The sequence below is a fragment of the Pithys albifrons genome, chromosome 11 (genome assembly GCF_047495875.1).
Source record: "Pithys albifrons albifrons isolate INPA30051 chromosome 11, PitAlb_v1, whole genome shotgun sequence".
NCBI lineage: Eukaryota > Metazoa > Chordata > Aves > Passeriformes > Thamnophilidae > Pithys > Pithys albifrons.
Genome location: NC_092468.1, coordinates 23,335,109 through 23,353,107, shown reverse-complemented (window position 1 = coordinate 23,353,107; position 17,999 = coordinate 23,335,109). Strand labels below are relative to the sequence as shown.

The 17,999-nt window shown below is 43.2% G+C and overlaps 1 protein-coding gene across 2 annotated transcripts in view; it reads right to left on the bottom strand.

The window, feature by feature from the left end:
- Positions 1–316: 316 nt before the first annotated feature.
- The window catches only part of GOLIM4 (golgi integral membrane protein 4), a 29,722-nt gene continuing 12,039 nt past the window's right edge, over positions 317–17,999 (bottom strand). The window contains exons 2-16 of one of the 2 annotated variants that reach the window (XM_071566509.1): positions 17,589–17,663; positions 16,365–16,414; positions 15,573–15,626; positions 14,916–15,066; positions 13,556–13,638; positions 12,851–12,934; positions 9,330–9,497; positions 8,169–8,492; positions 6,690–6,928; positions 6,179–6,258; positions 5,681–5,793; positions 4,383–4,550; positions 3,903–3,971; positions 2,143–2,223; positions 317–1,858 (exon numbers count right to left, since the gene is read on the bottom strand). In XM_071566509.1, the coding sequence (XP_071422610.1) occupies positions 1,697–1,858; positions 2,143–2,223; positions 3,903–3,971; positions 4,383–4,550; positions 5,681–5,793; positions 6,179–6,258; positions 6,690–6,928; positions 8,169–8,492; positions 9,330–9,497; positions 12,851–12,934; positions 13,556–13,638; positions 14,916–15,066; positions 15,573–15,626; positions 16,365–16,414; positions 17,589–17,663 (1,901 nt within the window). In that variant the 3' untranslated portion in view covers positions 317–1,696. The remainder of the gene's footprint in view (positions 1,859–2,142; positions 2,224–3,902; positions 3,972–4,382; positions 4,551–5,680; positions 5,794–6,178; positions 6,259–6,689; positions 6,929–8,168; positions 8,493–9,329; positions 9,498–12,850; positions 12,935–13,555; positions 13,639–14,915; positions 15,067–15,572; positions 15,627–16,364; positions 16,415–17,588; positions 17,664–17,999) is intronic. The other variant, XM_071566510.1, reaches the window with a different exon arrangement.

The window sequence follows — 17,999 nt, the reverse complement described above, 5'->3', positions numbered from 1 at the left end:
CAAACCCTCACACCTGTGCAAGATCAGTAACTATGTTCTAGTTTATTGACTGCAGTCAAGTTTTATTATGCCTCAAATAATTAAATACTGCAACTGTGACATTAAAAATACAGGCCAATTTACCAAAATAATTGTATTCTGAAGATTATGTACATATTATACATTTTACAGTCTCATGTAAACTCTTTTATACATAAGATAAATCTTATTTATGGTAACTAGAAAACCCAAAATACCTGCTGACAAAAATCTTTCTATGAAACATAAGGATTGGGTTGGGGGAAGTTTAGGAAAATTGCAAAGAATGGAAACCAACTATAAAACAGAATATAATTGAGTTAGTAAAAAAATGAATTAAATTACATTCATATAAAAAGTTCAACTAAAAACATTGCTATGCATCATTATTAAAAAAGGGAAAACCCCCAATCCCTCATTTTATATATATTAACACACACTTTGGGGAGCTCCCATGGGCCTCATTTCCAGCAATGGGGCATAGCCTGGGAAATCCAGATTCCCAACCTCCTTTAACATATATTAAATAACTAGTGTCTGTACCAATACAAACATTGTAGAGATTCATGCACTGTGATTATGTTCATAGCCTAAACCAAGGCACAGTTTTTGTGTTGTGTCCCCCCACTTTAGGTTTCAACATGCAGTGCTGGAGATGTTTGCTGGGCAGAACAACTTCTGTGGGTTTTGTCTCTAGTCTGATCCTCACAGCAGGGCACACAGAAATCCTTCCAGCACAGACTTCAAAAATAAATAAGTAGAAGAAGGTAAAGGCCTTAGTTCAACATCTTGCACCAATCGTGTCAGCTCAGTTCCTCTCTGCAGGCTCCAGAAAACATGGCACTGAGGCAACATTACAGTTCTCTGGTCAAATATTTTATATATTAACTAGGACAACGCAATTGTTGCTGCTGTAAATCCTCCCTCCTGTGACAGCTGTAGTGTTGGGATTTGGCATAATGGAGCTTCAAGTCTAAATTGGTTTCCAGCTCCTCCAGCACTCCCCCATTTGCATGAGCTGCCAGGCAGTGCATGTAATTGAGGTACCTGGGTATGCTCATTAAAATAAATGCATAATTGAAGTGTATATAAACAGCTGCCAAAATTAACAGCTGCTAACCTGGCTGCATTCTGAAGGCTTGTAAAACTTGCATATTTTATAACTGTTCTGCACCTAGAAAAGGCCTGGTCCTGCAAACTGCTGGGCCTGTGCTTGTTCTCATGAGGTTACAAAGAATAACCAGCCCTTATTAGTCAGGACAAATTCTGCCATGGAAGACAACGAGCTGGAGTGACTAAAGTCAGCTGGATTTAGGCACTAGGAATAGTCCTTCATGTTCAGTGTGTCTGACATTACAGCAAACATCTGTCAGACCTGGACAAGGTGAAAGTGTATCCAACATGGCCTTTGTAAACCATGGCCAGAATTAGTGAGAATTAACACTAGAGGATGTCTGTTTATGTACAGCTTGAATAGAAAAGAAATCCTAATCTAGAGTATCAAAATACCATATTCATATAAACATACGAGCATCTAATAGAAAAGTAAAAAGTGTAAAACAAAAGCTTTTTTTTTTAAATTAAATATCCTAAAAAAAGTTCTTAAAAAACAAAAAAACAAAAACAAAAAACAAACCACAAAAAGAACTTCTGTACTGAGAAAGAAAAATGCAGGGGACTACATCTCCCCTCGTCTACGAGTTTTTGCTGCAACAGCTCTGCCTTCCTCCTCCTCCTCCTCTTCTTCCTCCTCGTAATTTTCTTCATGAACTTCTTTCTGGTTGTTGTCTTCTTGCATTTCTTGCTCTTGGTCTGTCCCTCTGTTATTCTTTTCCTCTGCCTGATTGGGGAAAACAGAACAGGAAGAATTACACACAGACTGAGTGCCAGTTTCCTTACAGTCTATTTTAGGGCAGTGAAGTATCTGTCAGCTGGAGCTGTGAGAGCTGATGGACAGGAACAGGAGCTTTTCCAAGGCCTCCAGGCAGCAAGAATTGCTGTGGAGGTGGAAGGAAGCTGGGACAGCATGAAAAGTTGAGGGCTATGATTAAAGCAAGCTGCAGCAATTATGTAACCTCCCTGTGAGGAGATCCCAGTTGTGCTCAGGGTTTGCTCAGGACTTACATTCTCCTCGTTTTCCCCATATGGCTCCTCAGCGTTGCCTTCCAGTTCTCGTTTCTTCTCTTCAGTCAAATCTTCCTGGACCTACAAAGCACAAAGATGGTCTGCATGGTTTAAGTCCCTTTTTAAAACTGGCCTATGGCATCACTGTGCATGTTTTCACAGCGAGACTTTCCAGAATAAACATTCTAAAGGAGGGAGGAGAGGGCATGGAGAGGTTAAAGGAGGAAAAAGAAAACAAACACCCATCAATCAGGAAACTCACTTTCCCTGAGAGCATCCAACTTTTACCTACAGTTCTCACAGACCCTCTCACCCTCACCTAACACATTTAGCTTTCCATTCCATGCTTTAACTTTACATAGGTATTATTTTTCCTTGTCCTCCACAGCAGGAGTGTTGTGTCATGATGCACCAAAGAGTCATCACTGACACTTCCACCCCACTGTGGACTTCTGACATGCAATGCAGGTATTTAACGGTAACTTTGCCCATGTTTGCCCAGAAGTTGAGGATCCTTCTGCCAGCTGCTCCTGGAAAACCACAAAGCAGCAAAGGCGGGGGGGGGATTGGGAGTAAAGAGGAGTCTCTTCCAATGCTATCCCTGGAGAGAGCAGGTCATGCTGAATCTGTTTTTCCCAGATGTTCAGCTCTTGGATCTCTCAGTTCCTTCTGTTCTGTCAGCACTGTCCCTCAATTCCATGTCCCACATTCCATGTTAGGTGCAAATTTGAAAGAGGAATGCTTTTTGAAGTAAACTTAATTTCCTTTCATAGAATGCTGTTATGCTTATCTGCTCCAAAGAGAGTCCTGCAAGCTGGGCAAGATGTATCCATCACACTGGAACCACTCTGAGAGAAAGATCTGAATAGCAATGAGTAACATTTGAGTCAACTTATTAAATCCCCACTACAGCATCTTATGTCTCTCTGGATTGGTCCCTCAATCCCTGCTCACACTTTGCTGCTTCCAGGAAGCACACTGGGCATAGTCCCTCATGAGATCTGGAGTCAATTGCTCTCTGTAAGCCAAAGAGGACATGCCCAAGGCCAGCCATTCCCAGTTCCTAATGACCGGCTTTGATGTAACAGTACTTTGAACCGGTGAATGCTGAAAGCATCGCAGCCAATCCACACCAAGTGTGCCCCAGCAGGGAGGAAAAGCAGCTGCTTCTAAGGCTTTTTGTAAAGCACTGTGTGAAGCAGACAGCAGGAATGAATCGGGTACATGCTCTGGGACTGCAGGGTGGGTCAGGCCTGCACAGTGAGCACCACATCCAACAGAGGAAAGCAAAAGTCCCTTCTCCTCCCCTTCTCCTGCAGCTCAAGGTGCTGGCAGCTTCCTGCCTGACTCTTGAATTGTAGGGGCTTATGTAGCTTGGATTGCTCAGGAGGAGCATGAATAAATCAAAGTCAGAGCCAAAGAGTAAATGAGTGGCCAAGGAAACGGTTTGCCCAGAACAGCAATGTGTGATTAGAGATTAATGAGGTTTTCTGTGACCTTGAGGTTTCCAGGAATTTTTCCTTGTGTTGTGAATGGCTTAATCTTTTCAATTATTACCCAATTAACACTGTGTGGCATGGAAGCCTGATGGATTGCTGCATGTAAGCATGAGAAACCCTGAATGTTCCAGAAGGGGACAGCAGAGCAATGGCACAGACTGTCCAGGTTTGTCAAGGTCAGAGAAAGTGCTTTGGGTTCATGCAGCAGTTATGAAGCATGCCAAGGCTGAGTCCACATCTGCCTTAGCTCTGGGTTCTTACCTCCTCTTCCCCCTCCTCCTGGTACTGTTCATCCACATTGTCTTCCTGCTGGTCGGGATTTCCTGCCACCTGCACAAAGATCACAGGAAAGTTCAGTTCTACTGCATGGCTATTAACTTGAGAAGACTGAGGAGTTAAAGCTTTATGTTCTGGAACTAAAACTTTGTGTAAAGCTAAAATAACAACAATGGCATAACAAGTTTTAGTTCATTCATTAGCAGTCATGAGAGCCCAGTTACATGATTTACAACTGCCCTCCACTAAAAAATAGCAGAATGATTGTAGGAGAATTCACTTCACAGAATAAAGCAAGACTTTCCATGCTAAGCAGGAAGACAATGGAATATTCCCACCATTACAGACCAATGCCATAGCAATACAATGTCTGCCTGGACGAGTTTACAGCTTCAACAGGGTTGTAATGTGCAGCATTTAACCTCCTGAAGAGGCCCTGCAGGTGCCTCCTTTCCCTTTACTGACCACCAAGTGCTCTTCCATTCCTGGATGTCCTTGTTGCTGGCCGGTTTCCTTGTGCTTTTCATTTTCATCTGGTAGGTTTTCTTCTCTCTCTTGCTCAGCTTCCTCAAATTCATCTTCTCCCTGATTGTTGGGGTCATCAGCAGGATTCACATCTTCCATGGCTGCCTTCTGTAATTTTCAGAAGGGTATATTAAACACATATTTTCAGCTCGTGGTCAAATTCCATTTTCCTTGGAAGCAACACTAGCATGGGCTGTGCTAGAACCAACTCCATCCCCACTGAAACCAGCTGGAATCTCCCTCCAGGATCAGGGGGCTCTGGATAAAAGTACCCTCAGCAGGGAGCAGAGACAGAGCAGCAGTGCAGGAATATCTGCTAAAACTAATTGGATCTGATGACCTGTTTCACAGAGGCTGTTGAACAACTTTTGTTTACTGAGTATCTGACAACTGACAGTGCCTGATAAGGGCAGGTGAACAAAGATAAGAGTTTAAATGCTCCTGGCTCCAGAGAGATGATGTGATCCTTCAGCACAAGACTGTCCTTGCACTATTGACCTTGTCCATGTCTATAATAAAACCCCAGCACTCACCTTTCATCTTTGCCATTCAGACAAGGAGCATTTTCTTTGTGCTTATCATTCAGTAAGAGCAGTTCTGTACCTTTATAGCTAACAAGTTAAAGATCCTCTAAAATTATTTACTGTACACCTTAATTTGCTGAAGGGGAGGGCAGTAAAGAAGATACCCTTAATGTTCCACAGCACCAGGTGAGATGGAGTTTGGGGGAAGGCACAGGACTGACTCTACAGCACCCACATCTCTGTGCAGTTGGTTCAGAGCTCACTCACCTCCTCTTTCAAGATCTCACAGTTCTGTACTGACTCCAGCTGGTTTCAGTGGCTCTGGAGTTAGCTCTTACCCTCTTAACTAATGACAGCATCAAAACCACCATCTCAACTCTTTTTAACTGACTACTCATGGGGGTTTTTGAGGCCAAATTTACCTGTTCAAGTCCCAGCTAAGTCCAAATCCTTTATTCCACCAAAAGCACAGATCAAAGGAATGTGGAAATAAGCAATTTGCTTCCAACAAGGAAGCCTTTTTTTTTTATTTCTTCTCAAATCAGTAAGGACAGCTCTAAATAGATTGTAGATGTGATTTTAAACTGTCAAACCTGTCTCCCTAGCAGACCTCTCTTCATCTCATTTCTGTAACACGCAATTATGTCAGACGAGACCTGTGGGTTTCTCACTTCAGTAACGATTGCAATCCACAGCATCTTAATTCATACTCACTGATTCATCAGCCTGCTGATTTTCTGCTTGATGTTCTGGTTCTGGCTGTTCATTTGCATTATTTTGATCATCATCTTCACCTTCATCTTGGTGCTGGTTGTCATGTTCATAAGCTGAAAAATTTCTTGGATTATTATTGTACTACAGAAGTTTTCAGTTGGTCCCTTCCAGCCCAAACCATTCCATGATACTGTATAATTTAAAGAGATCAAACAAACCCGTAGGCAGAGCCAGGAATGTAACCAAGATCCACAAAGACCTATCCTAGGAGTTCAATCAAAAGGACACTATTCCTTTCAGGAATGTGAATATGATCTTCAGTAATTCCTCTATTCCACTCAGTCAGTTCAGCCAGGGTTATTTGAGCTTCTGGTTTTAAATTGCAAGTTTATGTTTCACTTGAATCCAAACTGCATATGAAATGAATATTAAAGTCTCACATGCAGGGCAGTACACAAGGCCCCTGTGAGCATGGCAGGGACAAGAATCTTCTCTTACCTCCTTCCTCCTCCTGAATCCCTTGCTCTTCTTCCCCTTGTACGATATCCTGGTCCATGTTATCATACTGAGCCTGTTGGCTGAGAACATTGAATACCAAACATCATTTCAGTTTCAAAAAAGTGTTTCTGCTTTGATAAACAAACCCTCCACTTGCACCTCTGCCTCTCCCAGCACCTGGTAGAATGGGTTCCAGTTTCACTTTCTATTACCTAATATTTTCTCACATCACCTTTCCTGAAATACACTTGGTAGAACAAAGACTTTCTTGTCCTGCTACACAAATTTCATGCTTGTATTTACATGTGGGGTTCACAGACCTGATGGATATGGGTCACACAAAGAGTAAAGTCAGGACCCTGAATTTTAGGAAAGCCAAATTCCAGCTCTCCAAGGAATTAGTCAACAGGACCCCCAGGGAAACTGCCCCGAGGGACAAGGGAGCACAACAGAGCTGGCACCATAACACCTCAAGCACACACCATGACCAAAGGATGTAGAAGAATTTAACCTGAGCTGGTTCTTGTAGAGTTTTTCCCCTTGTTCTGCCTGTTGGTGGAGCTGGAGCTCCTTCTCCTGGAGCTGCTGTTGCCGCAGGAGCTGCCCTCGCAGCCTTTGCTGCTGCAGCGACTCCTGCTGCTGCCGGAGCTGCTTGGCCTCCTCTGCTCTTTGGGCTCCAAGCTGTTGCTGCTCCAGTTGCTGCTCATAGGCTGGTTTCTGTCTCTTTGCTACAGCTTTTGTTGGTGTTATCTGTCCAAGAAATGTGTTAGTCACAGATTAATCATCGTTTCAGTGATCAGGAGCAAGCAGGGAGAGACCTGTCCAGAGGGAAATCCATGCAGATGGTACTTGCAATAGCTAAGTTATTTTTAAGTTTTAGTTCCTCTGCTTAGAGTTTAAATACTTTGTTGAACACAGACTGGAAGTGCTGGGGTGTTTGTGGAGGACATGGGGAGGCAAGAGGAGGTCATGGGTTGAGGGATGCCAACCTTTCCTTTTCTTACACATTACTAATATAATCCCCCCCAATATATTATAGTATAAGGAGGTTTTGATGGCTGACAAGACAGCAAATGTTTCCATTGATTTAACTGGTAATCTCAGTGGGGGTTGCTTTTAGCCTTGAGTGAGAGACTGCACATTTTTACACTCAGCAACAACTTAAACTAACTCCAGTTTCACAGCTTAACCCATTGCTGCTGTTCTGGCCCACTGCACCTTTCAGCTCTTCAGCAACAGCTGAAACATCACACCAGAGTTATACAATTAATCTGCCAGAAGAGTGAGTGTTTACAAAGCCTAAAGTGAGACCAGTAAGATACATTTTCCACTGGAGATCCAATCTAGAATGTAAATCTGGGGTGTGCTGATTTTATTTGGAGCTGCACAGAGCACCACTGGCTGCTGCTGAGCACTGATTTCCCCTGGCTATTCCAGTCATGTTCATCTGGCAGTTAAAATTTCCTGTCAAATGCCAGAGAGCATTGAGATGGCAGTGTGTTTGCAGAAGGCAGGTCTGTCTGACAAGGAAACACTCTGCAATTTGCTGAGATGCATCAAATTAGCAAAGCAGGATGTGTCTCCATCGCTGGGCTGAAGATAAGCCCCATTCTCACCTGCCATGTCCTTCAGCAGCCACCACGGGCCTCAGATGTAAAGCAGGAGACAGGATTCAGTCTGCTGCTCTTTTCTATCCATCTGCTGCTTTTTATCAGCAGAATTAATGTTCATTAGGATTTGGCCAGCACTGCAGCACAAGTGTGCTCAAGCTGAGCCTGAATCCTATGCATCCAAGTGCTTTGAATCCCAAATTTTCTATGAATATGACAGTAACTTTATCTGAAAAGCAGTGAGTGCTCTGAATCCCAAACTTTCTATAAATATGACACTGGTTTTACCTAGAATAGGTGAGTGCAATACAGGGCCAGCAGTGATAAGAGAAGTCTCCACTTAAACAGCAAATCTAATGAGTTAGAAGAGAGCTCCACACCTCGGACTGGAGGTGGTCACCCAACATGTTGGTTTCTTCTTCCTTCTGTTCCTGCTTTTTCCACTCATGCTCTTCTGGGCCTGGATCCTGCTCCTCCCCTAAGTTCTCAGGCTGACCTGCCTGCTCCATTTCTTCCTCCTGAAGTTCCTTTTTGCGTTCTTCTTCAATCTGATCAGCACGTTGCTCCACATCCTCTCCAGCCTCTTGTTGCTCCTGAATATTGAGCTCCTTGGGATGATTAGTCCTTCCCTGCAGATGGAAGGGCTCAGCCCTGTCCTCTTGTTCCTGGGTATTTATTTTTCCTCTCTCTTTTGGCTTCTCATTCTGCAAAACATGCACAGGATTATGTGAGTACAAGATATGATGGATTTTACAGTTTCCCAAGAGCCAAGGACAGATATGGATCCCCTATCCCAGCTGGAGCACTGAAGGTGTTGTCAGGAGAGCCAAATGCCTGGTTTGGAACAGGCTACTTCTCCTGCCAAGCAGTGTCACTACTGATCTGTGCCTCTGCCCAGCTACACTGAGTGTAGTTTCATCACTGAGAAGGTTAAGCCCCATTTCATCTGAAGTGGAACAAAACCTCTTACAATTCTACAAAGTAACGTCGTATTTAGAGACACATTTTAGTGATGGCCTTGGCAGCACTGGGTTAACAGTTGGATGATCTAAGGGTCTTTTCCAACCTCATTATTCCATGATTTTTATTTCTATGGGTTCTGCTGCCTGAGAATTCTTGTAAAACAAAATCACAACTAAATTCCAAATGTTTTCTTCTTGAACACTGGACAGTGTGCCAGTTTTAAAGACTTTAATGTGCCCCTGGAACTTCATAGAACACAATTCCTTCACAGAACTTGTTCAAGCTTTCCTGTAACAAAGGTATCTAAAATTTTAGAGACCACTTATTCAAAAAATTAAGATTTTTAGCAAGTTCTTAAAACAGCTCACACAAATACACTTAAAACTAACTTAGATTGAGAAAAGGTCATCACGAATATATTTTTCTACTACTCAATAAGATCAAATCAGTCCTCAATGCTTTACTCAAGAACTGACAAGTTTGTACAATTAAACATACACTTCTAATAGACTTGCAGCACATGTTTTGCTGAATAATGACTATTTTTGTGGTGTCTGCAGCCAGTCAGGACCTCCTACCTCCTGGTGCTCCGGGGTCACAGCTCCCTGGTGTTCCAGGAGGTCACTGTGTGGGGACAGTCCTCGCACCTCAGGCTGCTCATTTCCTCCTTCCAGCTTCTCAGGCTGTTGGAAACTTGGTATTTTTTTGAGTGTGTCCTTCAGCTGTTTGTATTCCTCCACCTGGGACTAAAGTCAACATGTTAATTATGATGTGTCCAAATTAATTTCTTAAGAAAACAGTCACCTCAGGGTAAACTCGCTGGCAGGACATGTGGTGGAAAGACTTGATATTCCAGGCAGGAGAAGGGACAGGAGTTTTTAAATTAGATTTCTTCTCCACACATTAAATAGTAGTGATTCATCAGGAGCTTTTCAGCCACAGTGCACATGCACACAAAGTGTATTAGAAACAACTCTGTGGGACAAAGAGGAAGTTTTGTTTTATTCATGCCAAGCAGGAGAAGTGTCAAAAGAGGATGATGCACTTTTCCTGGCAGCCTAAAGCGAGGGAATTGAGAGCACCAAAACTTCTCCTTTGCTGCTAGAGAGAAGGGCAGCTCTTCCAGAAACAGTAAAGTATATACACACACCATGAAAATGCCAAATCCTAAACATTTAGACAGGCTCCACAAGACAACAGCCAACATAGGGAACTGAGGCAAAGAAAGTCATAGCACAGCACTGGTCAAGAGCAAGGGTGAAAAAGCAGGAAAAAAATGCAAAGAAGTAGAAAGAAAATTAAATTTCTAAACTCTTCCTGAAATGCAACAATAAAATATTGCATTTTGATTTGCTCTTTAATTTTGTACAAGATCAGCATACTTTCAAAAAGCTTCCAAGATAATCCAGATGGGTTGGGACACCAGTCCCTGGCTCTGCAGCAGATGGACAAGAAAGATTATCAATTTAAGTAGATTTTTTGAGATGGGCAGGGTGTATAAAAGCTGACCAGCTGCATATACAAAAGGTGGTGCTCCACCAGGGGGTTTCTCTGCTGCTCCAGTGGAGGTGATGGGTGTGTTTGCTACCAGTTTGAGATCAGAGGTGCATTTCATGATCCCTTTTAAAAGTGAGATTAAAAACTGTCTGGGCTCCCCCCGGTGCCCGTGGGTGTCACTGGGTGTGCTCTGTGGTGTCACAGCACTGCTGGTGGACAGTGCACACCAACATGCACAGTGCCACAGGCTGGCATGGGCAGCACAGCCCAGCTCCACTGGCACACACACCACCAAGCATCTCCAAAGGCCTCCCTTAAAACAGACGAGGCCAAAAGCAAAGCAGAGAGCACAATCATTCTTGTCATTCCAGAGGGATAATTCTGCTTCCTGATCAACTGCTGGAGAGGCCAATAAGAAATTTTAGGGGAAAAAGTAATAGTTACTGAACGTAATACACAGGTCTCTGATTAATTTTTCCACCACACACTGACCATGCAGAGAGATGAACATACTGGGATGGGTTGCAATGAGTTCAGAGGAGGCCATGGAGGTTCTCTAGGGCTGGATCCCTCTGCTCTGGAGACAGGCTGGGACAGCTGGGGGGGCTCACCTGGAGGAGAGAAGGCTCCAGGGAGACCTGAGAGCCCCTTCCAGAGCCTAAAGGGGGATTACAGGAAGGCTGGAGAGAGACTTTTCACAAGAGCATGGAGTGACTGGACAAGGGGGAATGGCCTTAAGCTGAAGGAGGTCAGAGTGAGATGAGATGTTATGAATAAATTCTCCCTGTGAGGGTGGGCAGGCCCTGGCACAGGTGCCCCATTCCTGGAAGTGTCCAAGGCCAGGTTGGACAGGGCTTGGAGCACCCTGGGCTGATGGAAGGTGTCCTGTGGCAGGGGGTGGAATGAGATGAGTGTTAAGATCCCTTCCAACCCCAAACCAAGCCATGTTTCTCTGATATTTAAACAATGCACATCCAGATCAGAATTCAAGTTCTCTGTTCAACTGCTGAGTCACTAAACTGAACATTCTGATGCAAGGCCACAGCTGAAAAGGTACTAATACTGGCAGAAAAGAGGGTTTATTAAAATAAATAATTAATCTGTCTGGCTGTGAAAAAGCACAGAGACCACAACGCTTTAAAGATTCAGCTCACAAATTTGTTAGTGCAGTTTTCAATGTCTAGAATACACATAAGAATACAGGAATCATTTAAGAAGCTGTGAAATAATCCCCTGGGAACTTTCTGCAGCTGGTTTGCAGTGGTGCAAAATACCCTCTGTTCTGAAAGTGTGTGCAAGAGCCTTCCCTTGAAGGAAAGGTTCTTCACAGGACAAATGCCACATCCTGATTGCAGAGACAAAGGCTTTGTGTGACACAGCTTTTCGAATTAAAGAACTGAATCAAAGCATGAAGAGGTACATGGAGCTTCCCTTTGGATTTGGTGACCCTTAAATCAGTCCCTGCCTCTGCCCTGGTGGAATTTCAGATGTTAGCAAACATGTACCAAGTAGCAAACGTGGCCAGTGGGAGAAGAATTTAAAATTAGCTGTCAGCATGTTTTAGTACTGGAGATTAAGAGTCTTCAGATATTTATCTAAGAGGGATTTTTCTGATCTTTCCCTATTTTCTGAATATCTACACATACTGACATGCACAACAAGAAGAACTGAGAAATAGAAAAAAAGATCCAATGCTTTTGATGCTGCTAATGATTTTGTGGACCATGAAAATGCTTAAATGAAGAAAATCAGTCAGGAATAAAAGTGACTTCACAGTGCCTCACTGATCATTCACCAAGAGTCTTCCTCTGCTCCAGCATTACTTCTGCATTCAGATTCCCTGTGGCCTCCACAGCTTGTACTGGCACAGCTCACTGAGTCTGCAACAGTTTGTGCTCCATGGAGAGTTCACTTAGAAGTGACATTTAAGGAACATAATGCTGCTTTTTTTCTCTTTAGATTAATTTGAGTTGCACCTGGAGTTTACATGCCTCCATGTCTATTCTGCTGCTGCTGCACTGATGTACACTGCCCAGAGAAGCTGTGACTGCCCCATCCCTGGAAGTGTCCAAGACCAGCTTGGATGGGGCTTGGAGCAACCTGGGCTGGTGGGAGGTGTCCCTGCCCATGGCAGGAGGTGGGATGAGATGATCTTTAAGGTCCTTCCCAACCCAAACCATTCTGGGATTCTATAAAAGCCTCATAGACCTTCCAATTACACACAGAAAGACCTTCCACCAACAACCAGGTCTTTATAAGTGATAAAAGTGAACGTCAGAGTGTGGGATGTTCAACTGACAGAAGTTCTATGAGAGAGGACAGAGGCAGAAAGGTATTGCAGCTCCCCTGGAAGCAGAGACACTTGGCATCAGTCACACATGCACTGTGGGCCTGCAGCACAGCTGGCTCTGTTTGCTGACAGCCTGTGATTTGGTGCAGCTTCTTAAGAGCAACCCTTGACCTCATGCCCTTCCCTGGCAGTGCAGAGAGTGCCAGTGAGATCCCCATGCCAAAGGCCACATGCACCTCACTGCAGGGAGGGAACCAGGAAAACCAGAGCTGGAGGAGAGGGAGAGCCAGGAGAAGCTGCTTTCCTTCTGACCTGAGCAGCAGCTAGTGCACTCTTGTGGTCTTCCAATGTCACCACAAGCTGGTTGTGCTGGGACAGCAAGTTCTTATGCTGTTGCTACACAAAAAGAAGAACACGACACGTTTCACATCAAGTTCATTCTAAAGGAAAATTAGGGAGGCTGGGGGGTTGAACTAGGAAGAGAATTCAATTCATTTTGAAAAGAAAACCCTGAGCTGGAATGACAGCACTTATTTATTTAACATGGAATGCATATTAAACAGACAGAGGAAGCAAGCACACCAGGGAAGGAAATTTGGAGGCCAGGATTTGTGTAACTAAAATAAAATTAAAAGCTGCGGTAGACGTTGATGAACGTTTTAAAGAAACATAGCTGGAAAACCTTAGGCACTGAGTTCTGCCAAAACTCAATGCTTAACTTGCAAAATCAAATTCCCAATTGTAATTTCTGTGCTAAACACTTCAGTTTTAGTTTGTTTTGGTTTTGTTGGTTTGGTTTTGGTGGGGGTTTTCTGGGGGATTTTTCCCTTTTTTTTTTTCAAATGAGAATTTCCCTTAAGTGCAGGTGGCCAAAGACAAGCAATTCAGTCCAGCCTTGTCCCTCTCCCTTTTGCCACAGAACAGAAATTACAGATTTTCAGCACAGCCTAAATCTGGCTTGTGAAAACTTGGGGAATTTTTCCCACTGCTGCAAGTTGTCCTCAGAGCAAGGCCTACCTTGACATCCTGCAGCTGAGTGTGAATGTCTTGGTGAGCTTTTCTCAGCTGTCTGTTCTCCTCCCTTAAGTTATACAGGGATTCTGTAAACAAAGGATGGACAGAATATTCTCATCAATTCAGATTTTAAACCTGCTCAGATTTAGAACACCAGGTTAAGCACCAAAATTCAGAGTGTAACACAATCTACATAAAATCCCTCACAATTGCTAGAGTAAAAATTAACTAGAGTAATTGTATGGTTTGTTTATGTTCCATCTCTCCCCAGCCCTATTAAAAGCTTTACATTTTCAAGCAGAAAATTGTAACATTTGGTTAAATTTTATATCAGTGCACTCAGTCTGCATCTGGAATTCTGCATCACTGCTCCTGCTGGCACTGCAGATGGCAAAATTCCTCCTGGAAATCTGAATCTTTCACAGTCAGAGAGGAAGGCACCCTCTTCTGTGTCTCCAGAGCACATCTGGTGGGTGAGAATGTCCTGTCACAGGAGCAGCCTATTCCTTTGGAAGGGACTCCCAGATGGCCAGGATGCTTCTAAAGCTTCTGGGACCAGGGAGAGGGGTTTGCATTCCCACTTTTTACATGATGTTGATGTGGAATACTGTGAGCACACACGGACAAGTTCTTCCCACACTTCAGGCTGCCAGGCTGCAATCCAGCTCAGCCCAGCTCTCTGTGTGACTGTGCTGCCAAGGCAGAGCTAATAAACACAAAATCCTGCAAAAGCCTCTGCAGACCAAACTGCAGACAGCTCCAAAACTAACCCTGTGTTAGTGCCACATGGCAGAGCGTGGCTCAGGGCCCTGATGGGGACAGTCCCAGCCTTTTGTGACTGAAAACTGCCAAGAGTCTCTTTAACAGGAAAATGGATGCCAAGAATAAAACATGAATTTATCATCCAGGTATACAGGTGCAATGTGTTTAAGAGAAGCTGATGCACAGAGAGGAAAATGAGGTCTAAAATGTACATAAAGTCACTTCATAAAGAGGCACAATGAAATCTCTGATACAAGTGGCAAATATCCTTAGATTCCATTTCAATTACAAAACAGAATAAAGAGCCAAACCTATTTTTTCAGGTTTATACAAGTCTTAGAAGTAAAAATGAAAGTCTGGTTTAACAGCCTCTGACACTTGACAGGCTTTTAAGTGCCAGGTTTCTTCCTCTTTCTCTAACCCAGACAGAAACACAAACACATATGAATAGATTCCAGAAAGAGGCCATGGAAAATCATCCATAAAATGTAGCCTTTCAGGAGGCACAAGATGCATGAGAGAACAGAGCTTTTCTCACCTCACACAAGATACAATGGCAAACACACAACCTGATGGACAGACAGATCGAGGTTGGACTCACCCTTCAGCTTGGAGATCTCCTGCTCCTTCTCCTGCTGCAGCTGCAAGTACCGCTCCTTGTGAGCACTGAATGTCCTGCTGAACTCCTCTCCTTGTTTCCTGTGATCCTCCTCGAGGTCAGAGTGCTGCTTCTTCAGCTCCTCGTGTTGACTCTGCAAACACCAGGTTGGGACACTGGAGCAGTTCTCTATCTGCATATCTGGCTCAAATTGTCTTTGGCAAGTTGTTTAATAAGCATAGATGAATAGGAAGCATTCATAACAGGGAGGTTATTATTCAAAGCATGCACATGGAAGCTCCTTTCCAACACAGAATGATCTCTGTGACAAGCAGCCTCCTGTTCTGGGGCTGTGTCACCTCAGGCTGCAGTTGCACTGTCCCTTTGGGAGCTGCTGAATGTGCTTAGGGAAATCCTTACATGCCAAACTATGTGAGGGCTGGTAAGTCAGCATTCCCCACAGGTAACTGCATTTGGTAAGGTTAAATTACCCCCTGGGAAAAACTGCAGTAAATCATCTTTTAAGGGTACTATTGTGAGGGGAAGGCACCACCCATGTCCTGACATTCTGGAATGAACTCCCAGAATCCAGCAGGGCTGTATTTCCCCAACGTAACCAGTGTGCCAGGAGACTGGTGTCCTGCTGCCCCAGTTACCCACCTTCAGCATCTGGTGTTGGACACTCAGGGCACTGTATCTGCTGTTGGAGTCTTGCTGCAAAACAAACCCTCGGGTCAGACAGAGCCACCCTGACATTGCCCCCAGCCCCCTTCATTCAGTTTTTAGGAGTCACAAGCCAAGGGATGTAACTCCCCAGGAAACAAATTCACCCTCCCCTTGCTCTGGAGCACAGAAAGCACATCCACTCTGCACTTACTGCAGCAACAACATATTTTAACTTACATTACTCAGCTCACAAACTGCTCCCCAGTTCCAACATGAAATAGCCATAAAATCCTAATTTACTTGCTTTATAAAGAGTTCTCTACAGGTCTCTGGGTCCTCTGCCAGATACAGTTTTCCTTCTGGCACTTGGTATATAAAACAAAGTTTCTTGATGTTTTTATACTTTCCAGTTCAAAGACCACATGTTAGAAAGCTGTCATGTTCTTTTCCCTGTGGACTAAGCTACAAGAAGATTTCTAACACCTTCTTATTCCCCTTTCCCCCTAAACACAGGAACATTACCTTTGAACTACCACAATATAAACAGGAGGATATTTTCTAAATTAATTTTCTGGAGAGATATTAGTATCTCCTACTACAGCTCCAATAATTAGGACTTGGAGAGCACTTATGCATTCAGAGTAGACAGGGATAAGTGAGAGCTCTTTCAATTAGTATTTTGTAGAACCTCTTCCTTTGAACAGTTATAATTGCAAGGCATTTCCTTTCTCCTGCAACTCAAATAACATCAGCTATTAAAAACTTGTACTAGGAAAGATGACTTACCCTTCCTTTATTTAGTGTTTCCTGTGCTTCTAGTTTATAAACAAGAAAATCTGCAACATAAAAAGGGAAAGTACAGATGAAAAAAAAAAACCAAACAGGAAGATGAGAACCTGTGCATAAATAACCTCACTGTTGCATACATAAATTCTCTTAAGAGGTAAATACTTATGCAGACACAATTTTCCAAAATATCTTAAAAAAACAGCAAAAAAACCCAACCAACACCCCCATGGAGAATTCCAAAAAATGCATGAATTTTGACAAAATATTTTCATTAAAATGTATCATAGTTTCATAAAATATTTTCATTTATAAGTTGCACATCCTGGTGTGAGTCACAGGGAGACAGGCTCAAGACTCTGGATGGGCCCACGAGCATCATTCCAAAGGAAAAGGATATTTATAAATAGTGTTTTCTTGGAAATAAGAAAACATTCCCTCTTTTGTTCCTGGATACTCTTCAGGGTTTGAAAATGCTCTCACCCCTGGGTGTCAGCAGGACTGTTCTACACTAGATGGCACCAGAAACCCACTGAGAACTGCAGGGGGAGAATCATTTCTTACTTGCTTTTATCTTTGCTAAAGCAGCAGTTTTAATTCAGCAGCAGAGCCCTCAGTTTCTGGAAGAACAGAGGCTTTACTCTGAAAATTGTAGTGAATTTAAAACAACGAAGGAGTGAGAAAACTCAGAGGATCAAATCCTGCTGAACTTCCATACAGGGCAGATATAGAAGAAATACAATTTGTGCCAACATTTCCCCCTCACACCCCCCCAGAGCTCAGTTTTAATGAGGAAAAGATCTGTAAGCATGTGTTTACCCTTAAGCACGTGTAAAATACTGACTCAGAGTCTAATTTTCCATTGCTAGAATGCAGGAAAAGATCCCATGTTTTTGGAACAAGTTTTGAATTTTTGGCATGCCAGAACAGGACTTACACATGCCCATACTCCACATACACATCATGTTCATGTACATGGATATAAATACACTGTCTGTGTATATTGTGTCATGTTGCAGGGATCTGTAAACAGTGCTAAAAAGATGATTACATTTAGAAAGAGCTGATAAATAAATAATGAAAAAAGAACTACTAGAAAGACCAGCACAGCTCTGCCAAAGGGGTCTTGCTAATGTGTTACCCAAGTCGTTTAAAATTCAACAAAGATCATTTGAAGTTACTTTTGACTATAATCAAATGCCAAAGCAAAAAGCAAATTTTTACCTTCTTTTGCTTTCTTATGTTCGAGCCTTTCCTTTTGTAATGACTTTTCTAATCTTGACCTGTGCTCATATACAACTGCAAAGAGAAATTTTGTACAGAATTCATTTAAGAAGTAACATATCCAAACCCCAGCACCACCCCCAACACACCCAGAGAAAGCTGGCACAGAACACACCAGAATGCAAGTGGAATGAGGGCATAGGATAAAGGGCTGTTTGCATCATCTGGGACAGCAGTTTTTTTCCTTTTTGGATGTTTGACTGACCCTAAATTCTGGGTTATCTGAGTGCATAAACACGGCTGTGATAACCAGGGAGTGAGGAGTTCATGAAGACAGTTGGCTGTGCTGGAGCTACATGAAAGCCACCAAATCCTCTTTCCTCCTTAGGTATGCAGGAACACTTTTCCATG